Source organism: Protopterus annectens, chromosome 13.part0, assembly GCF_019279795.1.
Source record: "Protopterus annectens isolate FY-2018-M chromosome 13.part0, PAN1.0, whole genome shotgun sequence".
Classification (NCBI taxonomy): Eukaryota; Metazoa; Chordata; order Ceratodontiformes; family Protopteridae; genus Protopterus; species Protopterus annectens.
In genome coordinates, this window is record NC_056747.1 from 416,841,919 (window position 1) to 416,861,645 (window position 19,727).

The following is a 19,727-nucleotide window of genomic DNA, read 5'->3' on the forward strand; positions in this document are numbered from 1 at the left end:
CCTCTGTCCAGCAGTGACACAGAGATGATTCCCGGGATAAACCTACGATCTCCCATCCACAGGTCAAGATTTCTCTTGAACAGAGCCAGCGAGGTGCTCTGCCTCACATGGATCGGGATTTTATTCAACAGCATAGGGAGTCTCTGAGTGATAAATCTATTCCTCCAGCACGTCCTATTTATATCCATGCTAAGGTTTAAGTCGCTTGCTGTAGTGGTTTTGGTGGATTTGGATTTTTTGAGGTGGAGCATGTCCATTAATTCCGGGTTGGACATGGCCTTGTATGTCAGGCATATGTTACCTCTGAGCAGACTGTATGCAACTGAATAGAGCTGGAGTTTCTTCAATCTGGCAGCATATGACAGATTTTGGAGTCCCTTTATCCTTTTGGTGAGGAACTTTTGGGGTCTCTCCAATTGCTGCAGATGTCGGGTGAGATACATCCCGAATGGGGCATTGTACTCGATCATTGGTCTGATAAGTGTTAACAGTATTAATCCAGTATGTACAGGATGACAGGTTGAAACAGTTTCTATTACATCACACTAGTCCTCGTTATGAGGGAAGTAATCGGAAATCCACATAATATCCAATGTTTGTCTAGCCCAGTCATTCAGTCTGGATTTGTAGTTGACTCGCCACTGTTTTCAAAAAAGGAAGAATAAGTTTATTCTTAGTGGCTTGCTTCCCAGTGACTTTTTGGCATATCCTATAGAGCAGAAGGAGGAAAAGAGAAATCTAAGGGCCATGGGGTGTTTGTAGGTATAGTCAGATCTTCCTTCTTGCTTTCAAAAGGCCCTTGTACCAAGTTTTTCTCTCCCAAGACCAGACTGGTACCCAGGATAGTTATAAACATCCTCAGCTCTAGAAATTTCTTATAGGTTTCTATGGTGCAGGACCCCTTCTAGTAAAAGCTTTAGTAGCTTTTCATCAGAAAAGGAACTTTTAGATATCTAGGGGTCTGACCATCCTCTTCTCTTTCTCTCCATTCCTCCAGGTTTCTCTGTAATCCCCCTGTAGCTATAAATTTGGTCTGGGACAAAATGATGTGGGCTGTATTCAAAGTTCATAGACCTTGCTGGGTTGCAAGAGATGTCGCATTTCCCTTCCCATTTATGTTGCTCCTTTACTGACTCTCTTCTTGTTCTAATTAAGAACCAATGGTTTATCTTTATCTCTTTATGTCAACATTGGTACCGATTACTTTTTACCATTGTTGTTGTCTTCTGTGTTGGTGAACTCTGTGCTGGCCTCTTCGGTATTAGTAGTCATAGGTCCCAGGTCCTTGGTGTTGATGGGTTTGTGTGGATGTTCTAGGAGCACCTCTTAATGTTAAGTGTCAACATTCAGGTCCTCTGAACTGAAGTTTCCTGTACTCATATCCTTCTCAGTATTGAAGATTGGATTGAAAGGCTCAGTGCTAAGGTTGATGGTGCCAACACCTCCCAGATTACAGGCTCTTTTTTGGCACTGGGATGTCTGGCTTTGTCGTTTGAGTGACCTGAAACTGCAGTTTTGTTATTTTGAAATGCTTGTGTCTTGTGGTTTACCACCGTAAGGGGATATAAACTCAACTGTGGGCTTTCACCTTTCAAAGCATTACTGCTGAAGCTGTAGTTACCATACCAATATATAATGGTTGGTTTGCTTTAAGTGCAATTTTGTGGTTGAGGTTTTTTTTTTGTGTGCTAGAGTGGTGTATCTTGTGGAAGTGTCCCTGTAAAGGGAGGGAGGGGTGGGTCCATGTACTGAAGTGATATTATTAGCTCCTCCTGGAAAATTCTGTGCATGTGTTTTCCGCGCGTTTGAAATAATATTGAAAAACGTTTGGGTTACTGTTGGTAAGATGACACTGGAAGGCGCTGGTGTCCGGGACAAGGTGTATGAGGTATTAGGCAGCAAATTGATTGCGTTTGTGTTCTACAGATGGCCATTGCAAAGCTTATTTGGATGCAGCTGTTATCCAAGACAGCAGTGCACATTTACCATGCACTCTTAAGACTGTCTGCCCCTTGCTTTTTCCTTGGTGATCAGTAACACAGATTGAGACTATAGCCCTGTCGCATGTAATCCCACCGTCTTCCACCAGTTTATTTGTTCATTCATTACACATGGAATACTTTGACCACAACAGTGATTAATTAGTAAACATACCAAATATTTGCCGTGAAAGAGCCCTTCTCAAATCCGTTTTGGGAAAGAGTTAGTTGTCTGTGTTAAATGTAAACTAAAAGGAAATCTGATGTAATGCCAGTGGGGCTGATATTGCACTGTTTATTGTAATGGAGTAATGCATTGGTGGTAATTATACTTCACGCCAGTAAAACTGGCTTCAGATGCAGAAATTAATCTGCCTGATTATGCATTGTTATGAGAATATTCAGAGACTAAATATAAGATTGATTTTTTTTTTTAAATAAGATTATTTTTGGGAATTGGAAATTATATGCTTATTAGTTTGAGATAATTCGCAGTGAATTTTTACGGAGGGGAAGACTGTCATTTTTCAACTATGAGAACTGTTGCAGATTTGCTGAAAGTATTGAAAAGGTGTTTAGTTGTAACAATTAGTTTTTACTATTCCATTACCACAATTTATACAAATATATTTTATATTTCCGTGAGTTTCAACTAAACATAAGTTCAACAGGATGAAAACAATCCAGATGCATCGTCATGTAGTTGAAACCTCATTAAAAAATGCAGGAAAAGCTTTTTTTCTCCCCCATGTGAGAGTTGTTTCCTCCTACTCCCCTTACTTTTAAATACTGCTGCCGTCACACAGCCATAGAAAAATATTTGTTGTATACAAGTAAAAATGTTATGCCTACAGTTATAACTAAACAGTGATTTTAGAGAGAACTGGTTGAGATATTAGCTTTGGAAATAGACATGCGTTCCTTAGGCTGAGAAATTGAAACCATAGTGTGGTAAGGCATCCTTTAACTATATTCTGTAGTGGAAAGGTTTCTTCCAAGTGATACTGCACAGGAGTTGATGTGGGTATTATGTTCATCTTTATATTGAAGAATGTGTAACTGATGACCTAGATAAGAACAAAGAAGATGTGTTTTGTATCCAGCAAGATCCAGTGGCTACAGCTCACCATGTAATTAATACATTACACTGTTTTTTTCAGAGTTCGCATTCAGCGGATCACTTCTGCTATGGTTCTGTCACAGCAGGTCCAGAAGCAGAAAACTGAACATGGAAAGAGTGATATTGAACTCACCACCTTCAAGACACACAGTGCATTGGGTATGTTTGTATAGAACTGCTGCATCCAACACAGATTATTTTCATTTTCTGAACAACCTTTCCATAGTGCAGCAAGTAAAATGTGAAGGAACAGAACATTGGTTGGCATTAGTTTGATTTTAAATAATTACTGTATGTGGAAAGACATGGTAAAGTGTTCAATTTTTACTTTACAAATGCTGTCTGAAGGGGATGGAACAGAGTTTGCACCAGAAACGATATATAGTTATTAGATGCTGTAATGCAAATATGAAGGATCAGTTGTAGAAAGGCAATTATAATCGCAAACAGTCTAACCAGTAAAATGGTACTGTGAATAAGACTTGATAAGATGCGCTAACATTTAGGAATAATGCATGAGGACTGCGTGGCTAATGATCTTTCCCACGATACTACTAACCCTCCCCTTCCTGTCACACACCAGTCATCATCAGTTTTCGCTTGCCATTTGAAAGTAATTGTCAAATCAGAAACAGTCCCAGGCTGCTTTATTGAGAAACTTTTTCGAAAGAAAATTGGTTTTAAGAGTGATCTTTCTTCTATCGTATTTGTTTCAGTTGTGAGTTCTGCTATTTTTCTTGCTGTTTTGAGGGAAGTTTTTTTTTTTTTCTTTCTAAGCTGTATGGGTTATATCCTGCATAGACTGTAACAGCTGACCAACTTCCAAAGCTTCAGGGCACTTTCCACGTACCAAACCGTTAGTCAGCCCTAAGTTGAGCTGACTAAAAGTCAGATTTGGGTACCAAGCTCTTCAGAGCTTTCCTGCCACAAAGAAAAGTGCACAGGTGCAGGCTTTTGAGGATCAGCAGTTGGCTTATGCTGTTCCATTGCCGAGCAGTTAAGTTCCCTTATGGGAAAAACCTTCAACTTCTGAAAAAGAAGTACTTTTAAGCTAGGAACTCTCTCGTGACTGTAATGTACTTTTAAATGGATGTGCACATTTTTACTTTTCTAGTAAAACATTGTTAGTTGTTTAAATCTACTTTTTCTGTGGAGAGACTGTTACTCTACTTTTTGGGATTGGAGAAAGGGTTTGAAGTGCTTTTTGTTTTTTTGTTTTTTTTTTGAGAAAAGGTACTTTTTTTGCTACTTTCCTGTTTTATGGACTGTTGCTGCTATGCCTCCCTGGGAATCCAGCAACATTTTTGTCTTAACCATGGAACAACATACTAGGTCCTTGGCCGGACTTTAGAGTCATAAAAAGATTGTTAAGCAGCCTTTGCTCCCACAGCAGACATATAATTTCTCTGAGCCACAGGTGAGTGATTCTGCTGTGGCCAAACCTTATTCCTCAAGCCACTTGTCTCTTTCTTCAGATCTCTCTGGTGTAGTCCCTACAGCCACCATGGAACAGAGGTTAGACACATCCTCTTTGTCTGTTGGAGTCCCTTTAGCGGGCAAGGAAGAGCTACTCTTGTCAGCCTTGGGAGAAGGGGCAGGGAAAGTGCCCCTACATAGCCAAAATGTTATGTTCATCCTTGGGAAAGTTGTTGGCAATTCTGGGTTTGTTTCTTCAGAACTTTTTGCCAAAAACAGACAGAATGCTAAACATTTAATTTTTTCTGTATCATTTACTCTGGACAGGAGTACTGGATTAGGCTTGGCAGAAGGTCTTCTGCAGGCTGACTCCTGTTTTTAAAGCTGTTCCTGGTAAAAGAACAAAATAGATTCCTGTTTCCCAATCTCTCCGAAAATGTTACGATTTGTTACAATTGGAATTTGCAGAACTTTCACCTTTTCCGTTCTGTTTTAGAGTATGTGTGTCTGCCAGCCTGCATTTTTCCAGGCATTCAGCCTGATGCCTCTAAAAAAAAAAAGTCAATAGATTATATAAAAGTATTCGGTCTTTTAAGTTTGTATGCACCAATCCCACACCTGACCCAGCAACTATTGCTTTAATGAGTCCAGCTGCTGGTAAATGCTTTGGTATTTTTTTTAACAAGAAACATTTTTATTAAGTTATGATATAAACAATCTTACATTTATATAAATGAAAATAAACAATACTGACACAATCTCAGTTGCAAACATTATACGTTATAGACCATCCCGACAGAACTGTAGCTGCAAACATTGTACGTCATTTGTAGTAAATCCAGTCATGTCAAGTCAACCATTAAATATCTCATTCAAATCCTTTCTTTTAAATCTTGTTCCTCCTCTACATGTATTGATACCACAAGTCCCATTTTTTTCTATGTAATTTGCTCCTACCCTTTTCTAAATATACCAATTCCAGTTGTTTTATTTCTGTTACTACCTTCTCTACATCTAGTAAAGTTGGTTTAGACTTTGATTTCCATTTTCTAGTAATTGCATTTTTGTCAGTCATCGTAAATAGACTCAGCAAGGCATTACTATGTCTAGGCAATTCGATTCTATATCATAGCTCAAACAATCATTTCCTTAGTTACACCAGTTTGCTCACCTAGTATCTCTGACAGAGCAGTATGAAGGGAATCTTTAAAGTCTGCCACCTCATTACTCTCCCAGAAAATATGTTACCTCTTTCTTCCCCATCACACCTCCAACATTTACTGTCTGAAGAAAAATTCTTTGGAGTCTACTTGGGGTATGAAAATACCTATGCAAAGATTCTAATCCTCTAGACTTTGTTGCATATTTGGGACCCATGCATGTATCTCCCTCATTGGTTCTTTGTGAATTGCTTATTCGATCATCCTTCCCAATCCTTTTTAACCTCCTCTGATTTTTATAGTTTATCATGTAATACTTTGTGTTCTACTGATTATTCCTTTCTTAATGGCAACTTCTGTTCTAGATTCTATTAAAAACTCTACCAGTGCTGGTCTTTTTAGGATCCCCTATTTCTTTCTCTTTGCATGTCCTCTGATATCAATCATTTATAGGGAAGGCAATCTCTAACCTGCAGTCAATAAATTTTTTGATTCTAATCCCTCTCCTGACAAGGATGGGAAAACTTTTTTGACATGTTTTGGAAAAAGTGTACTAGTCTGCAACTTAAATTTTTAGATTCCAAACTGCCTGGCTCGTATGTTGTAATTTATCCTGGCTAATTGTTAAAGTGTGACAAATGTTTTTTGCATCCGTTTACTTTTGTGAAGAGAAATCTTCATTGTATACTTTAGTTTCTTCTGTTTACCAAGTCGCTGCTCATTTCTTAAAACATGTTTATGATTCTGTGGATACTACCCCCATGACTGATGACACTAGGTGTTTTGTGGAAGTTTGCATTGCTGCATTTTCAGAACCTCCCAGAAGATATCAAAAGTGAAAATTGGAATACTCCCTTGGACAGCAATTTAGTTTTTGTAACTTCTGCTACAGAAGTCATCAAAAAGTGTGACAAGAAGGGAAAGCTGTTTTAGGAAATTTCTTAGATCTTGTAGCTATTCTTCTCTGTTTTTCAAGACATTCTCTGCTCCTTTGTCTAGATTTGGCAAAAAGCCAAATAAATAGTCCCAGCAGAATACTGGTAAGCAGATGTTTAAAAAGCAATGGCAAGGTGGTTCCAAAAAGAAAGGAGGAACCTCCCAAACAAAGAACAATCAAATAAGTTAGATTAACTCTATGAGAGACCTTATTACCCCCCCCCCACACACACACACACACTCTCATAATGCTTAATTCTCCAAAAAAGTTTAAATCTCCATTTCTGCCATTGCCAACATATTGTTTTGGACAAATGGGTTGTGAGTGTGATCCATCTAGGCTGCAGATGGCAATGGGAGACTCCTCATCCTTTCCAAGGGATTCCTCCTCATCTGCCAAACCAACCTCTTCTTTTTCTTCCTGTCTTACAACATGTGTTGTCTCGGGAAGTAATAGAAGCTGTGTGTCCTCCTCTGTTATGAGAAGGATTTTATTCAAGAATATTTCTGGTGCCAAAGAAAGACTGTTCTTGGAGACTAATCTTGGATCTTTCCTTCCTGAACCAGTTTGTAATAAAGTTGAAAATGCCTTTACTTCACAGTCTGTTATCCCTTCTTCCTTATTTGAGTTTCGTAATGATCTTGGATTTAAGATGTATATCATCACATTCCTATTCATCTCCATTTCAGGCAGTTTAAGACTTTTTGTTTCTGGATCACATCATCAGTTCTCTGCCTTACGTTTTGGGCTATTCACTGCTTCAAGAATGTTCACAAAGTGTCTAGCCTCTGTGATAACCCACTGCAGCCTGCATGGTATCTACATTTTTCATTATTTAGATGGCTTTCTTATCTTTACAGAGTCTTTTTTAAGTGTCAGGAATACATTTCTTGGGTAAAGAATATCCTACACAAGCTGCATTTCCAAGAGAACGTTTAGAAGTCTTTTCTGACTCCCTCTCACAGGATTTTTTTTTTTGGGGTACCAACTGGATGTCTCAGTACAAAGAGCTTTTCTTCCGTAAGAAAAAATAGATCTGTGTTTAGAACTCTCTTAGGGGTTTTCCACTCTGATTTTGGTTTCAGTGAATGGAATTCCTCACGATTGTCATGATGCCTCTTGCAAGACTCCACATGAGAAAAATACAGTGGTATCTGAAATCTCTATGATCCCAGCATGTACATCACAAATTCCAGTCTTAGGATTTGTGAAAAGGGAGATCATGTGGTGGAGACATCAATTACTTGGAATCCAGGTCTCCCGTTATCCTGTCCTGCTCCAAAGTGGTCAATCACAACAGACACCTCAGACTTTGCTTGGGGAGCAGTATCTATGAACATAAGAGTGAAGGGTCTTTGGGCCAAAAAAGTGCACCAAATCACATAAACATAAAGAAGAGATGCTAGCTCTTATAAATGCACCCAACTCTCTGAATCCTCTGCGGTTCCTGGGACTTGTCCAAGTGTTTTCAGACAACACCACAGTGATGTGGTAAATCAGATCCTACCCCCGTGCAGACTAGCCACATTAACATGCAATATAGCTTTATAGCCCAATCTCACTTTACAGGTGTCTTGCATTATGTGAGAGCAAAATGTTTGACAGACAGACTGAACAGGACCAGTGCAGACCCTCATAAATGGAAACTGAATCAAAGTGTCTGCCAATATTTGATCCATCTGTGGGGAACTCTTCAAATAGATCTGTTTGTCTCCTCTCTAAAGAATCAACTGGCAATATTTTGTTCCAAGACTCCATGCAAGAAGGCCTGGAAGACTGACATCTTTTCTTTACTTGGACAAGAATGTTCATGTATGACTTTCTACCCTTTCCACAGATTTCCAGGATACTTCTAAAAATTCAGAAGAACTCCCCAAAGATAATTGTGGTGGCTTCCTCCTGCTTCATTAAAATGCAGATGTTCAACAAATACACTGCCTTACTAGCATATGGGGTAGCAGTGCCTTACTACCCTCTCTCTGGCCATTTCTCTCAGAGCTTCAGACTCCTCCCTTTGCATGTCTGTGTGTGTGTGAAGAAGCAATGAGCTGTCAGAACAGGATAATCCTTCACAGCAACAGACAGCAACCCTCCTTTTTTTTTCTTGTGCCACTGGAGAGAAGGATCTCTAGGAAGGCCAGCTTTCTCTGGCAGATTTGTTTTGTGGTCTCGGGTAAGAAACCCTTTGAGTTATTTTAATGTGTAGTGCTTGTAATTTTATATAGTTTTAATGTGTGTGTTCCTTTAAGAGCAGAGGGAAAAATGCATCTTTGCAGTATTTTCCTGTTAGAGTGAGGGATTTTTGTGAGTGTGGTAAGCAGAGTACTAGTTTCTCAAGGGTTTTATAACCCTTTCTAAGTGTTTCGTAGTGTATTGTAGATGCTTGACAAATTTTCTGTACTGGGGCTGTTTTTGTCAAGTTCTATTATTGCCTTGTGCTGTCATAATCACAAGTACATCATGGCTATTATTTCCATTGATTTAAGGCATTATTTTGCATCTTTTGACAGGAAAATGTGCTGTTTTCACAGGCTTTTTTCTTCATACTTTTGTATAAAGAGATGAATGAAATTTAATGATCTTTTAAACAACATTTGTTTAAATTTCAATTTTGGCAGGAATTTTGCTGAAGTTTAAACTAAATTCCTTACACAAGGCTAATTTACATTGTTTTAATACATGAGACAGAAATTTTGTTTGTTATTGGGGGGTCTGATGATACGTATTGGTGCTTAGTGTGTATCTATGGAATTACTGGCTTTTTGCTTCAGTACAGTATTCTCTTTGTTTCTCTGTTTAACTAGTCTTTACATTGCAATTTTAAGGGAAGCTAAATGGGTGTTTATCTCCTTGTATACTGGGAGTACTGTTTCACCAATTGTTTGTACTGACTTGGTTAGTTTGTTTTCCCCTTCTGCCTAGATGGACTATGAAACTGTGCCCTCCCCCATCATCTATCTCCACTACACCAAAAATAAATAAATAAAACAAAACATGCCTCAGCCTATGGTTTGTGACTCTGCAGTAGTCTTACCTGAGAGCAGGCTGTTGGACCACTCACATTCTGCACCTCCAGGTCCCCTGATATGGCATTGGTACCACAACTGTGAGTGACATGAGGGTCAGGCACATCCTCCAGGGCTGTACCATTGTCTGTTTCAGGAATGGGAAGAATGAAATACATTAGGTGTAGGGGGAAAGTCAGAGTCTGTTGCCACGATTGATAAGATTCCCCCCAGGGATTCTTCCACTAGTGTAGTGCATACTAAGAAGAGACAGAAAACCCACCACATAGTTGAGCACAGTCTATTTCAAGTTTCACACCAGAGATGCTAATCCATTGTTCAAGCAATTGATTACAGGGTGCATACCTGGGTTAATAGTAATGCTGGTACTTCCACCCTCTGTCTTTCTGTTATGGATCCTGATTTTGAAGGAGATCAGATATCTGAGGGTTCTGACCGAACTGAGTCAGATCAGTTGGCTACCTTTGATTAGCAAATAAAGGAACCAAAGCAGATGTTTTCTTTTCCTCAAATGCTGGTTAGTCTTCTACTGCCCCGAGATTGACAGGGTTTATCTTATGGAGGATGAGGCACTGATCCTTAAGCCCCATCACTTTAGTGATCCTGGCACTGGAGAATGTGCTTAAGAAAGCCTGTAGTTTTCTTTTGCTTACTGAAGCTCTCTCTCAAAAATGTTTTTTCTGTCTAGCTTCAACCTGAGTGGTATCAGATCCGACTCTAACTTTGTGCCGGCTAAACCACAACACTTCAACCCGCTGGGTTCTGCCCCCCTACCCGCAATCCCCCTATTCCCTAGAGAATACCACAGATCAAGTTTGATTCCATTCCAGACATCAGCTCGATCGTGGCTTCATTTTTGGTGTATCTTTTTTCTTGTTGTTTTTTGTCCTGCCTGTCCCTGACCTTTTATAGTTGTGTTAGGGTAATTTTTAGGGGTGTGTCTGTGTCTATCTGTGTGGGGTTAGCAACGTGCTTTTCCCATCTTAGTGTGCTTTTACACTGCCTCTGTATTGTCTAATAAGTAGGTTTATATAGTGTTTGTTGTTGTTTCTTCTAGATACTGTTTAGTGAGGGCTTAGTGTTTCTCTCTTTGAAGGTCTGTGTTTCTGTGTTTTTTATTGTTTTTGCTCCACTTGCAAGATGCACATAATTGAGTTTATTGTTTGGGGGCTGCCCACCTGCATACATGTGCCATCTGTGAGTGGTTTGGATCTAGGGTGGTCGAGAGGCAAACAAAGCTTATTTTGAAGGGCCTCCTCCTGGTCGGTGCTTCTCCTTTCTGCTCCTAAGGACAGGTTAGATAAGAATCGCTCACACTCTGCCAAGGACTCCAAGTTATCTAAAGGCGACTGTAAAAGATCTGTTTCTATCTCTGTGCCATCCATTCCAACACCTCAAAGCCGATCACTTTTGGTGCAAACATCGAGTAAAGCACCCTCTCTGGCACTCAGTGTGCCCATTCCTTTCTTGATAAAAAGGTCTCCCTTAGGTCAGGTAGCTTCCTCCTTATCTACCTGCATTCCACCAGAGGTTTCATTGTAGTCTCCTCCTTCTCTGCCCTGGGTCCGACTCTCTCTCCTTCACCACTTAAACGAACCTCCAAGCCCATGTCAGTGGCTTCATCCACTCTGTCATTGCAGCTGGTGGAAAGTCTCAAAACTTTGGATTTGGAGCAGTGGATGAGATCCTTCTTGCAAACACAGATGCAATTAGGCCTCATTCGGTTTGGTCTGGGATCTCTTCCCCAAAACCTCGTCTCAGTCACCCTGGCCTCCTCCCTTGTGCCTTGTGGATCTGAGGTCTTCAGGCCCGTTTGTTTCCACCCTCAGGGTTAGATACGATGGCATGGCTGCATTTGGGTCTGACCCCCCCCCCATCTTAGTTTCTTCAGTTCCAGATGCATTGGAACCGAGTGGACCTCGGAGCCGTTGTGTTGAGGCAGGCATCTCCTGGTTGGGTTTGAAAATCCTGGCTTCAGGGTCACCTCTTCCACTTATGGTGTTTGCTCTGAACAGCTTGGCATAGCTTCCCTGGGTTCTGGCATGTCTCATGTTTCTTTAGACTGTGGGTCTTTCGGCTCTAGGTGACTGGCTTCTGCCTCTATGTTTGACATCATGGAGAGGATGTTCTCCACTAAAGATATGGGTCGGTCTGCCACAGCCGGTGTTACCTCCCCCTTTCAGTCTGTGGTTGTGACCAGCCTTCAGTCTGCTCCAGGACATCCCATGCTGGTTGGCCTTCAATCTGGCAGTTCTTTCTATGGCCTCTACCTCTTCCCCTTCGGATTTTTTGGAGCGGGACGTGTCTGGCAAGAGACAAAATTCCCCCAGATCACTGAGTGATGACTCCTCCTTTTATGGTCATTTGGAGCCACTTTGCCAGAGTGGGACCGCTGAAGCCCCTTCTCTGAAAGAGTCCATATTTTAGAAGCCTTCAGCATGGGCCCATCCACGCCTTAGGTGGGTCCCTGGGTTCCCCTCCTGATGTGCTCTTTGATCTGGTGTCTCGGAGGGTGGCAGGGAAGGAATTCCATACAGTAGAGCTGATCTCCAAAAAGCCAGACAAAAAGCATCTGTCTCAGTGTAGTAATGGTTCAGACAGGGTTGTGGTGGTGGCCACCACAGAGAAGGACATCTCTGAGGAGAGTTCCTTGGTTCATTCCCCCAAATAGAGTCTCAGCTTTGGACCGTCTAGGGAAGGGCTCTTATGCTTTACAGAGGTTTGTGTGAAGGGCACACAACTACCTTTAGAGACTCCGTTGTCCACCCTGCAGTCAATTGCCAACATATGATGCTAATCTCTAACGCAGCTTATGAAGTGCGCCAAGCAGTTAGCAACAGCATTGCTATGTGTTGCCATGCTTGGATGCGGTTGTGCAGTTTTGCAGACTACTTCAAGGCATCCTTTATTATTGTCTATTCAGTGGCTCTTCTTTATTTGGGTTGAAGATTAAAGAAACTTTCTAGGAGTGAGCAAGACAGGAAGATGTTTTGTTACACCTCAATGAACCTCCTCCCAGAATCAGAAAGAGGGCAAACATCTTTTTTTTAGGAAGTCACAGCAATCTTTCCAAGATGCTCTTTCTGAGGGTTCTTCCCATGGCAGGGGGGAAGCATAATGGAGCCACACTATCGGTACTCCACAGAACAAGGTCTTTTATGGAGGTTTCTTTTGGAGGGCCCTTCCAGCAATTCTGAGGGGTTGTCCAGCTCGTCTTTTATGGAGGTTTCTTTTGGAGGGCCCTTCCAGCAATTCTGAGGGGTTGTCTAGCTCTCTTGCTCAGGAGACAATCAGGGTTCATCTGGCTCTTCATCCAGAAGCTTGAGAGGCTATCACCTCACACTCCTGGGTGTTTGAGTCATATCCAGAGGCAATACCATTTCCACTTTTAGAAATACCAAATTTCAGTCACAGATGTATCCCAGATATTCCACCTTGTCAGAGACCGCAGGCAGCGGTATAGATTCAGAAGCTGCTGGCAAACAGAATCATCCAAGAGATCCCTCCAGACCACTGAGGATCCTGGGTTTGCTTGTAGTTCTTTTTGGTGCTAAAAAAAAAAAAAAGAACAGCCGCCTCTGACTAAGTTTTGATTTGAGCAATTTGAATCCCTTTGTAAAGTAGACCAAATAACAGATGATTACAGTGCAGTCCATTCTACCTCTGAGGAGGAAGGACAGTCGATAGACCTCTGGGACACCTATCATCATACTGACATAATCCAGGAGGTTTGTGCACTTCAGGCAGGATGCCAGTCATAATCAATTCAGAGCCTTGCCATTTGGTCTCACTACTGCCTCATGAGTGTTTACCATGTGCATGTCAGTGGTGGCAGCCTGGCTCCTGCTGCAGGCATTTCAGGTCTTTCCTTACCTGGACAATTGTGCCCTCATTGGCAGAGTCTATAATCACAGCCAAGGTTACCTTACTGCAGTTGTGCAGCCATGTGGGAATAACTGTCTGTTATAAAAAGTGAAGTCTGTACTCTGTCCAGATACGGGAATTCATAGGATGCCACTTGGATACCGTTTCCCAAACGGACAAGCTCCTGGGTTCCCGAGTAGTCAGCCTTCAGTCTCTGGCAGTGTCCTTAATTGCTTATGCAAAATCACCAGTGCATGCTCTTTTGAAAGTTGTGGGCCATCTGGCAGCTTCCATGAGGTTGGATCTGATGATGTTAATCTTCGTTCATTCCTTACTGATGGGTTATCGGTTCCGTCCTCGGAACCGAGCAGGCCAATATCAAACTCGCATCCGCCAAAAACTCTTGAGCCAAGGTCCTACCCATAATGCTCTGCTCCTGTTACCTTGGATCTCATTTGCCGCATTGCTCTACAGCCATGTCAAGTCACTGTCTCTGCTAAGTGTCTAATTTTTTGAAAGTTTATACATTGTTGTTTAAATTTTTCTCAAAAGTTTATACTAATATTTTCCTACTCTGTCGTATACTTTAGACTCTCTCCTTTAATTACCCTTGTGGTAATTCTTCATTACCATCATTGGTAATCCTTCCTTTCTCTTACCCTTTTGGGTGGCCTTTCTTCTTCCTTTTGATACTGTTCTTCTCCACACCAGTTATGTTGGATAAGAAAAGTAGTGTTGGTTTTAAGCAGCGCAAAGATTACGGCCATAAATTTACCACTTTCCGATGGCCATGACTTGTGTCTACTGTCTTAATGTCTTCCACCTGACTGTGGATCTTCCGTGCAGGATTTGTGAACATTTCTCTACCAGGAGTCTCAATGAGAGGAAGAATAAGTTTTTAATTTTGAAAGGTCTTCTTTCTCTAAAGCTATTTCTGGGTCAGAGGACTCACCCCCTCCTGTTAAACCCTGCAAGAGGCGTTCTTCCTCTTCTTTATCAAAGTCACTCCCTTCTTCTCCCTCTGGAGATCGCAGGAAGTCTACTCAAAAGAAGGTGAAATTTATTACTACTACGGTGCTGCCACCTGTGACCCTGTCTGCTACAGGCTCTGCATTGCCCAAGATGATTCTGACCACAGCCATGTCGCCTTTATGAATACCGGCACCGGAGTTCCCAGTGCAGACCACTACGGTTCCGACAGCTCTGTCGCAGCCCTTATCGGCACTGTCCATACAGGTTCATTCCCCTTCAGCACCGTTGGTACAATCACCTTTGGCTCCAAGTATGATTCTTCTGTACTCCATGGCGCAGACATTTTCGGCACAGACATGTGCTTTGGTACAGTCTTTCTTGGCATTGTCCTTATTGCTGCTGCAGACACTTTCCAATATGACACGTACCCTTCGGGGCAGAAGTTTGCCTTTATGGTGCAGACACCTTCAACTATTATGGAGCTGACATCGTCGGCGCGGACTACTTCTACACCATTTTCTATGGTGCAGACATACTCTGCTCCGGGCTCTGCAACCATTGAATTAGCAAGGACCAAATATTCCTTTTCACTGGATCTTTTTGCTGGCAGTCAATATAGTCCTTTCCTAGAAAGGCCAGAATCACCATCAGCTTCTCCATGAAGTCAATCAAAAGTCTTTCTGAACAGGATGTGTTGCGCCTTGTTGACCAGTTGCTTGTGGCCAGAGATCTCTTCCAACCATCGAAGTCCACATTCCCTCATTTTGTTGAACGTACATTTCCTCAAACCCCAGGTTTCGAAGCTTATTACTCAGACAGCAGATTCCCTTCCTCCGACTCCAGTAGTGGATCTCACTTTGGAACCAGAGTTGTCCTTGTGGCCTTCGGTGCACTGGGCATCGGGGTCTTCTCAGGCCAGTGACTGTGCCATGAGGGGGCATTTCTGGCTCCACACTATTTTTTTTTCTATGGCACCCTCCAGGGATCCTCTCCCTCTTACAGTTCACGGTCCTCTTGAGACTACTGGTCTGGGGTTGGGCTCGTTGGGATGGGGTGTGACCCCGGTTTCGAGGTTGTGCTCTGTTCTGGGCTGCCATCCCTCCTTGGGCGGGCCAGACTTCCAGGCCATGGAGAGGGCACTTGCCTCCGCTGGCAAAGCTCGCATGTCGGAGTCCTCTTCCCCACTCCGTGCCTCAACTGCCGGACACCGGGCACAAGAGCCTCAGGTTTCTCCTCCTCAGGAGACCCCCCCCCCCTCTTTGCAGTCTTCCCCAGAACCTCCCACTGAGGAAGTACCCCGCAAAGTGTTGTGTAAGAGGAAGCACATGGACTCCACTGAGGAGTCATTGACTGAAGATATGGATTTTGATGATGGGGAAGGGTCCCCACGGTCACCCTCTGATTATGTGTCCTTTGTTGCCCTCCTCAAGATCCTTGGACAGAGGAATGACTGGAAGCCCTCTAATCCTTCCTCTGAGGAATCCGTATTCCTGCAGGCTTTTCGTGTCTGGTCTCCTACCTCCTGGGTCACTCCGCCTGCCAATGAGCTTTTCCAGCTCATTGTCAAGCGTGCATGGAAGGCTCCTGACACCCTGGAAGCAATACCTAGGAGACCAGATAATACTATCTCCCCCAGTTGAGCATCCACATTGGTCATGAGGTCTTCCAGTAGATGCTATGGTGGTGGCAGCTGCAACCAAAAAGGATTTGGCAGAAGAGAGCCAAACTGTCCGTCCGCTCAACAAGGAGTCCCGGGCGATTGACAGATTAGGAAGTGTGTGTTTGCTTCATCGACCTTCACCGTAAGATCTTTGAATTATTTGGCACATTTTACCAGGCTTCAGCGAGATCTTATCAACCAGCTCTCTGAAACTTTGGCAGGAGCTGTTTCTGATGAGGTCCGTGACGATGTGTTTTCTCAGCCACCCTAGCGCCAACTCTTCCATGGGTCTTATTTCTCACTCAACGGAAGGGGTGGCTAGAGCAGCAGGCGTGGGTATAGTTGCCAGATGACATGCCTGGATGCGCCTTTGACTCCTTTTAAGGCTTCCTTCATGAATGCCCCCATAGAGGCCGCTTCTTTGTTTGGCCCTAAAGTCAGAGGTAGGCTGGCAAGGTGAGAACAAGATGGCAAGATCTTGTCTGTTGTTGTCAGATACTCCACTCCTCAGCGATTCTACTCCAGAAATCAGAGGAGCGGAAGATGTGGCACAAGAAATCACAGGGCTCTTTCCGGGATGCACTTGCAGAGTTCTCCCCTAGAGGCAGAGGGGGGAAATCTCCAATGGAAGGCACCCCTTTTCGGGGCAGAGGAGGTCTGCAAAACCGGGGTTCCAGAGATGGGTCAAACCTATCGGCGCTCCTGAAGCGTTGCCAGACTGCTCACCTCTGGAAGCAGTCGGGGGTCGTTCCTCCTTGTACCCTGCTGCCTGGCAAATATAAGCACGGACTCTTGGGTACAACGGATAATATCCAGAGACTATCACATCCCCTTCCATCTTTGCCCAATCTCAAGAGTATTACCTGACATTCCACCCAGTCAAATGGAAGCAGCAGCCCATGAAATCCAAAAGCTGCTACAAAAAGAGTCATCTAAATGATCCCCCCAGACCAGGTAGGATCCGTTTTTTACTGAAGGTTCTTTTTAGTGTCAAAAAAGACAGGGTACTGGGGACCAATTCTGGATCTCAGTACACTAAACAAATTTGTAAAGACAGAAATTCCGGATGGTCACGGTTCAGTCTATCCTTCCTCTTCTGGAAGAAGACGATTGGATGTGCTCTGTAGATCTTCATGATGCGTATTACCACATAAAAATGGACAAACTCTCAAGACGATACTTCCGCATAAGAGCCAATCACTACCAGTTTTGAGCCGGTCACTACCAATTTTGAGTCCTGCCCTTCGGTCACTCTACAGCCCCCAGTGTGTTCACAAAATGCATGGCAGTGGTTATCGCTCACTTGCGACTTCAAGGATTCCAGGCGTTCCCATATCTAGACGACTGGCTCCTTACCGCCCCCACCAAGCGTTTACTGGAAGTCCTGCAGTATACTCTCTCTTAACAGCTTAAAGCCTGAGAATCACTAAACTGGGAGAAATTCAACACAACCCCTACTCAGTCTTTGGAATTTATATGGGTACTGTTGGACACGAGAAATTGCACAGCATCCCTTCCAGAACACAGGCTTCAGAGAATAAGACAAGAAGTCCAACCACTGCTCTGTCACCACAAATCTCCCGCTCAATCTATACACCAGCTATTGGGGTCAATGGCCGCCTCGATTACCATTGTTCCTCTAGCCATATTCCACATGAGACTCCTTCAGTTGCTACTTCTCAATCAGTGGTACCCTCAACAACATCCTTTGTCCTTTCACATAAGTGTAACTCAGAGATGCAAGCAAGATTTACTCTGGTTGACGTCTCAATCCCCATCAATGGTCTCGCCCTTTCAACCCCAGTCAACTGATGGTCACGGTGACCATGGATGCCTCCCTGATGGGATAGGGGGGGGGCTACGTCAGGGAAACTAGGTCCAAGGCACCTGGTTGGAGACAGAGGCCCTTTTACATATCAGTGTCCTGTAACTGAGGGCGGCGCTTCTAGCGTTGCAAGCATTTTGCTCTATCCTTCCATCAGGGACTATTGTGATCCAATCAGACAACATATCAGTGGTCTGGTACATCAACAAACAAGGGGGCATCTTTGCCCAATCTCATTAAGAGTATTACCTGACGTTCCACCCAGTCAAAGGGAACTGTTATGCCGAGAGGCCTTGAGAATATGGCAATGAGCGATGGCTCACATCCGCTGTCTAATTGCAATGCACATTCCTGGGAACTCCAACGTGATAGTGGACAAATTGAGCAGGTGCATTCTACAACCTCCTGAGTGGTCCCTCAATCCTCTGATAGCGGCAAAAGTCTTCAACCGCTGGGGCCAGCCTTGCTGCGATCTATTTGCCTCCCCAACCAACTACAAGTGCAGCAACTACTTTGCCCTAATCCCCCCTCAGGGACAGTCACCACGGGATGCTCTAGTCCATGCTTGGCCCTCGGATCTTCTTTATGCTTATTCTTCTCTTCCCCTCATCTCCCAATTTCTGAAGAAAGCACAACAGTTGAAGAGCAAAGTGATCCTCATTGCTCCATATTGGCCTCGACAAGTCTGGTTTCTCTTCCTCTGGCCTCGCCTGTTAGATCAACCATGGATCCTCAATCCATCCCAGACATTTATCTCCCATCCGCAGGGTCTGATTCACCCCAATTTAACAACCCTGAAACTGACAGCTTGGTTTCTCCACTTCCAATTATTGCCAGGCATGAAAACCTCTCGTCCCCTGTGCACAATATTCTTATTGCATCTCATAAATCGTCCACCAGACAGATCTATCTTAAATGGAAAAGGTTCTCTCTATGGGCAGCAAATAAACAATTAGAGCCCTTGTCAGCCCCAGTCTCTGGTATTGGGATTACTTATCACATCTTTTCCACTCTGGGGTGTCTGCCTCTACTATCCATGTACATTTAGCTGCTATCTCAAATTTCCACTCCGGGGTGTCAGCAGCTAAATGTACATGGATAGTAGAGGCAATCTCAAATTTCCATATTGGTTTTCAAGATTCTTCACTTCTGTCACACAGACTTTCTTGAAGGGGGTTATCAACCTAAAACCTCCCTTTAGAGAACTGGTACAACCTTGGGATTTGGCTTTGGTTCTGCAAGCTGTAACAGCTCCCCCCATTGAACCTGCATCTTTATGTGATGTAAAATATCTCTCTTGGAAAACTTTGATTGCAATCCCATCGGCCAGGCAATTGTCAGAACTTCAGGCCTTATGCATCAAACCTCCCTATCTTATTTTCCATAAGGATAAAGTATCACTGAGAACTAATTCTATCAACCAATCTAGTGACCTTCCAGTGTTCTTTCCTAACCATTCTAATAAGGGAGAGTTATCGCCTGCACTCCTTGGATGTACATAGGCAAATACGATTTTATTTGGATTCCCAGATATGCTCAGAATTGGTCCAAAATAACAAAAAATGCACCGAACCCACAGACCTTGCCAACATCCTAGCTGACAAGTTCAGCGCAAACTTCTCCCACCCACCCCTTCCCCACCAAAAGGGCAAATATCTATCCCAGCATAGTGCTGCCCCCCTGACAGCTCAGATGCTCAGGTAAGAGCCGCCCTCTCCAAAGCAAAAAACACAGCATCAATGGGACCAGACGGTGTCCCGGGCTGCAT

The 19,727-nt window shown here is 43.2% G+C and overlaps 1 protein-coding gene across 1 annotated transcript in view; it reads left to right on the forward strand.

Moving 5' to 3' along the window:
* MKS1 (MKS transition zone complex subunit 1) overlaps window positions 1–19,727 on the forward strand; it is a 1,448,767-nt gene that overhangs the window by 2,578 nt on the left and 1,426,462 nt on the right. The window contains exon 2 of the mRNA XM_044054835.1: window positions 3,140–3,258. Coding sequence (XP_043910770.1) covers window positions 3,140–3,258 — 119 coding nt within the window. The remainder of the gene's footprint in view (window positions 1–3,139; window positions 3,259–19,727) is intronic.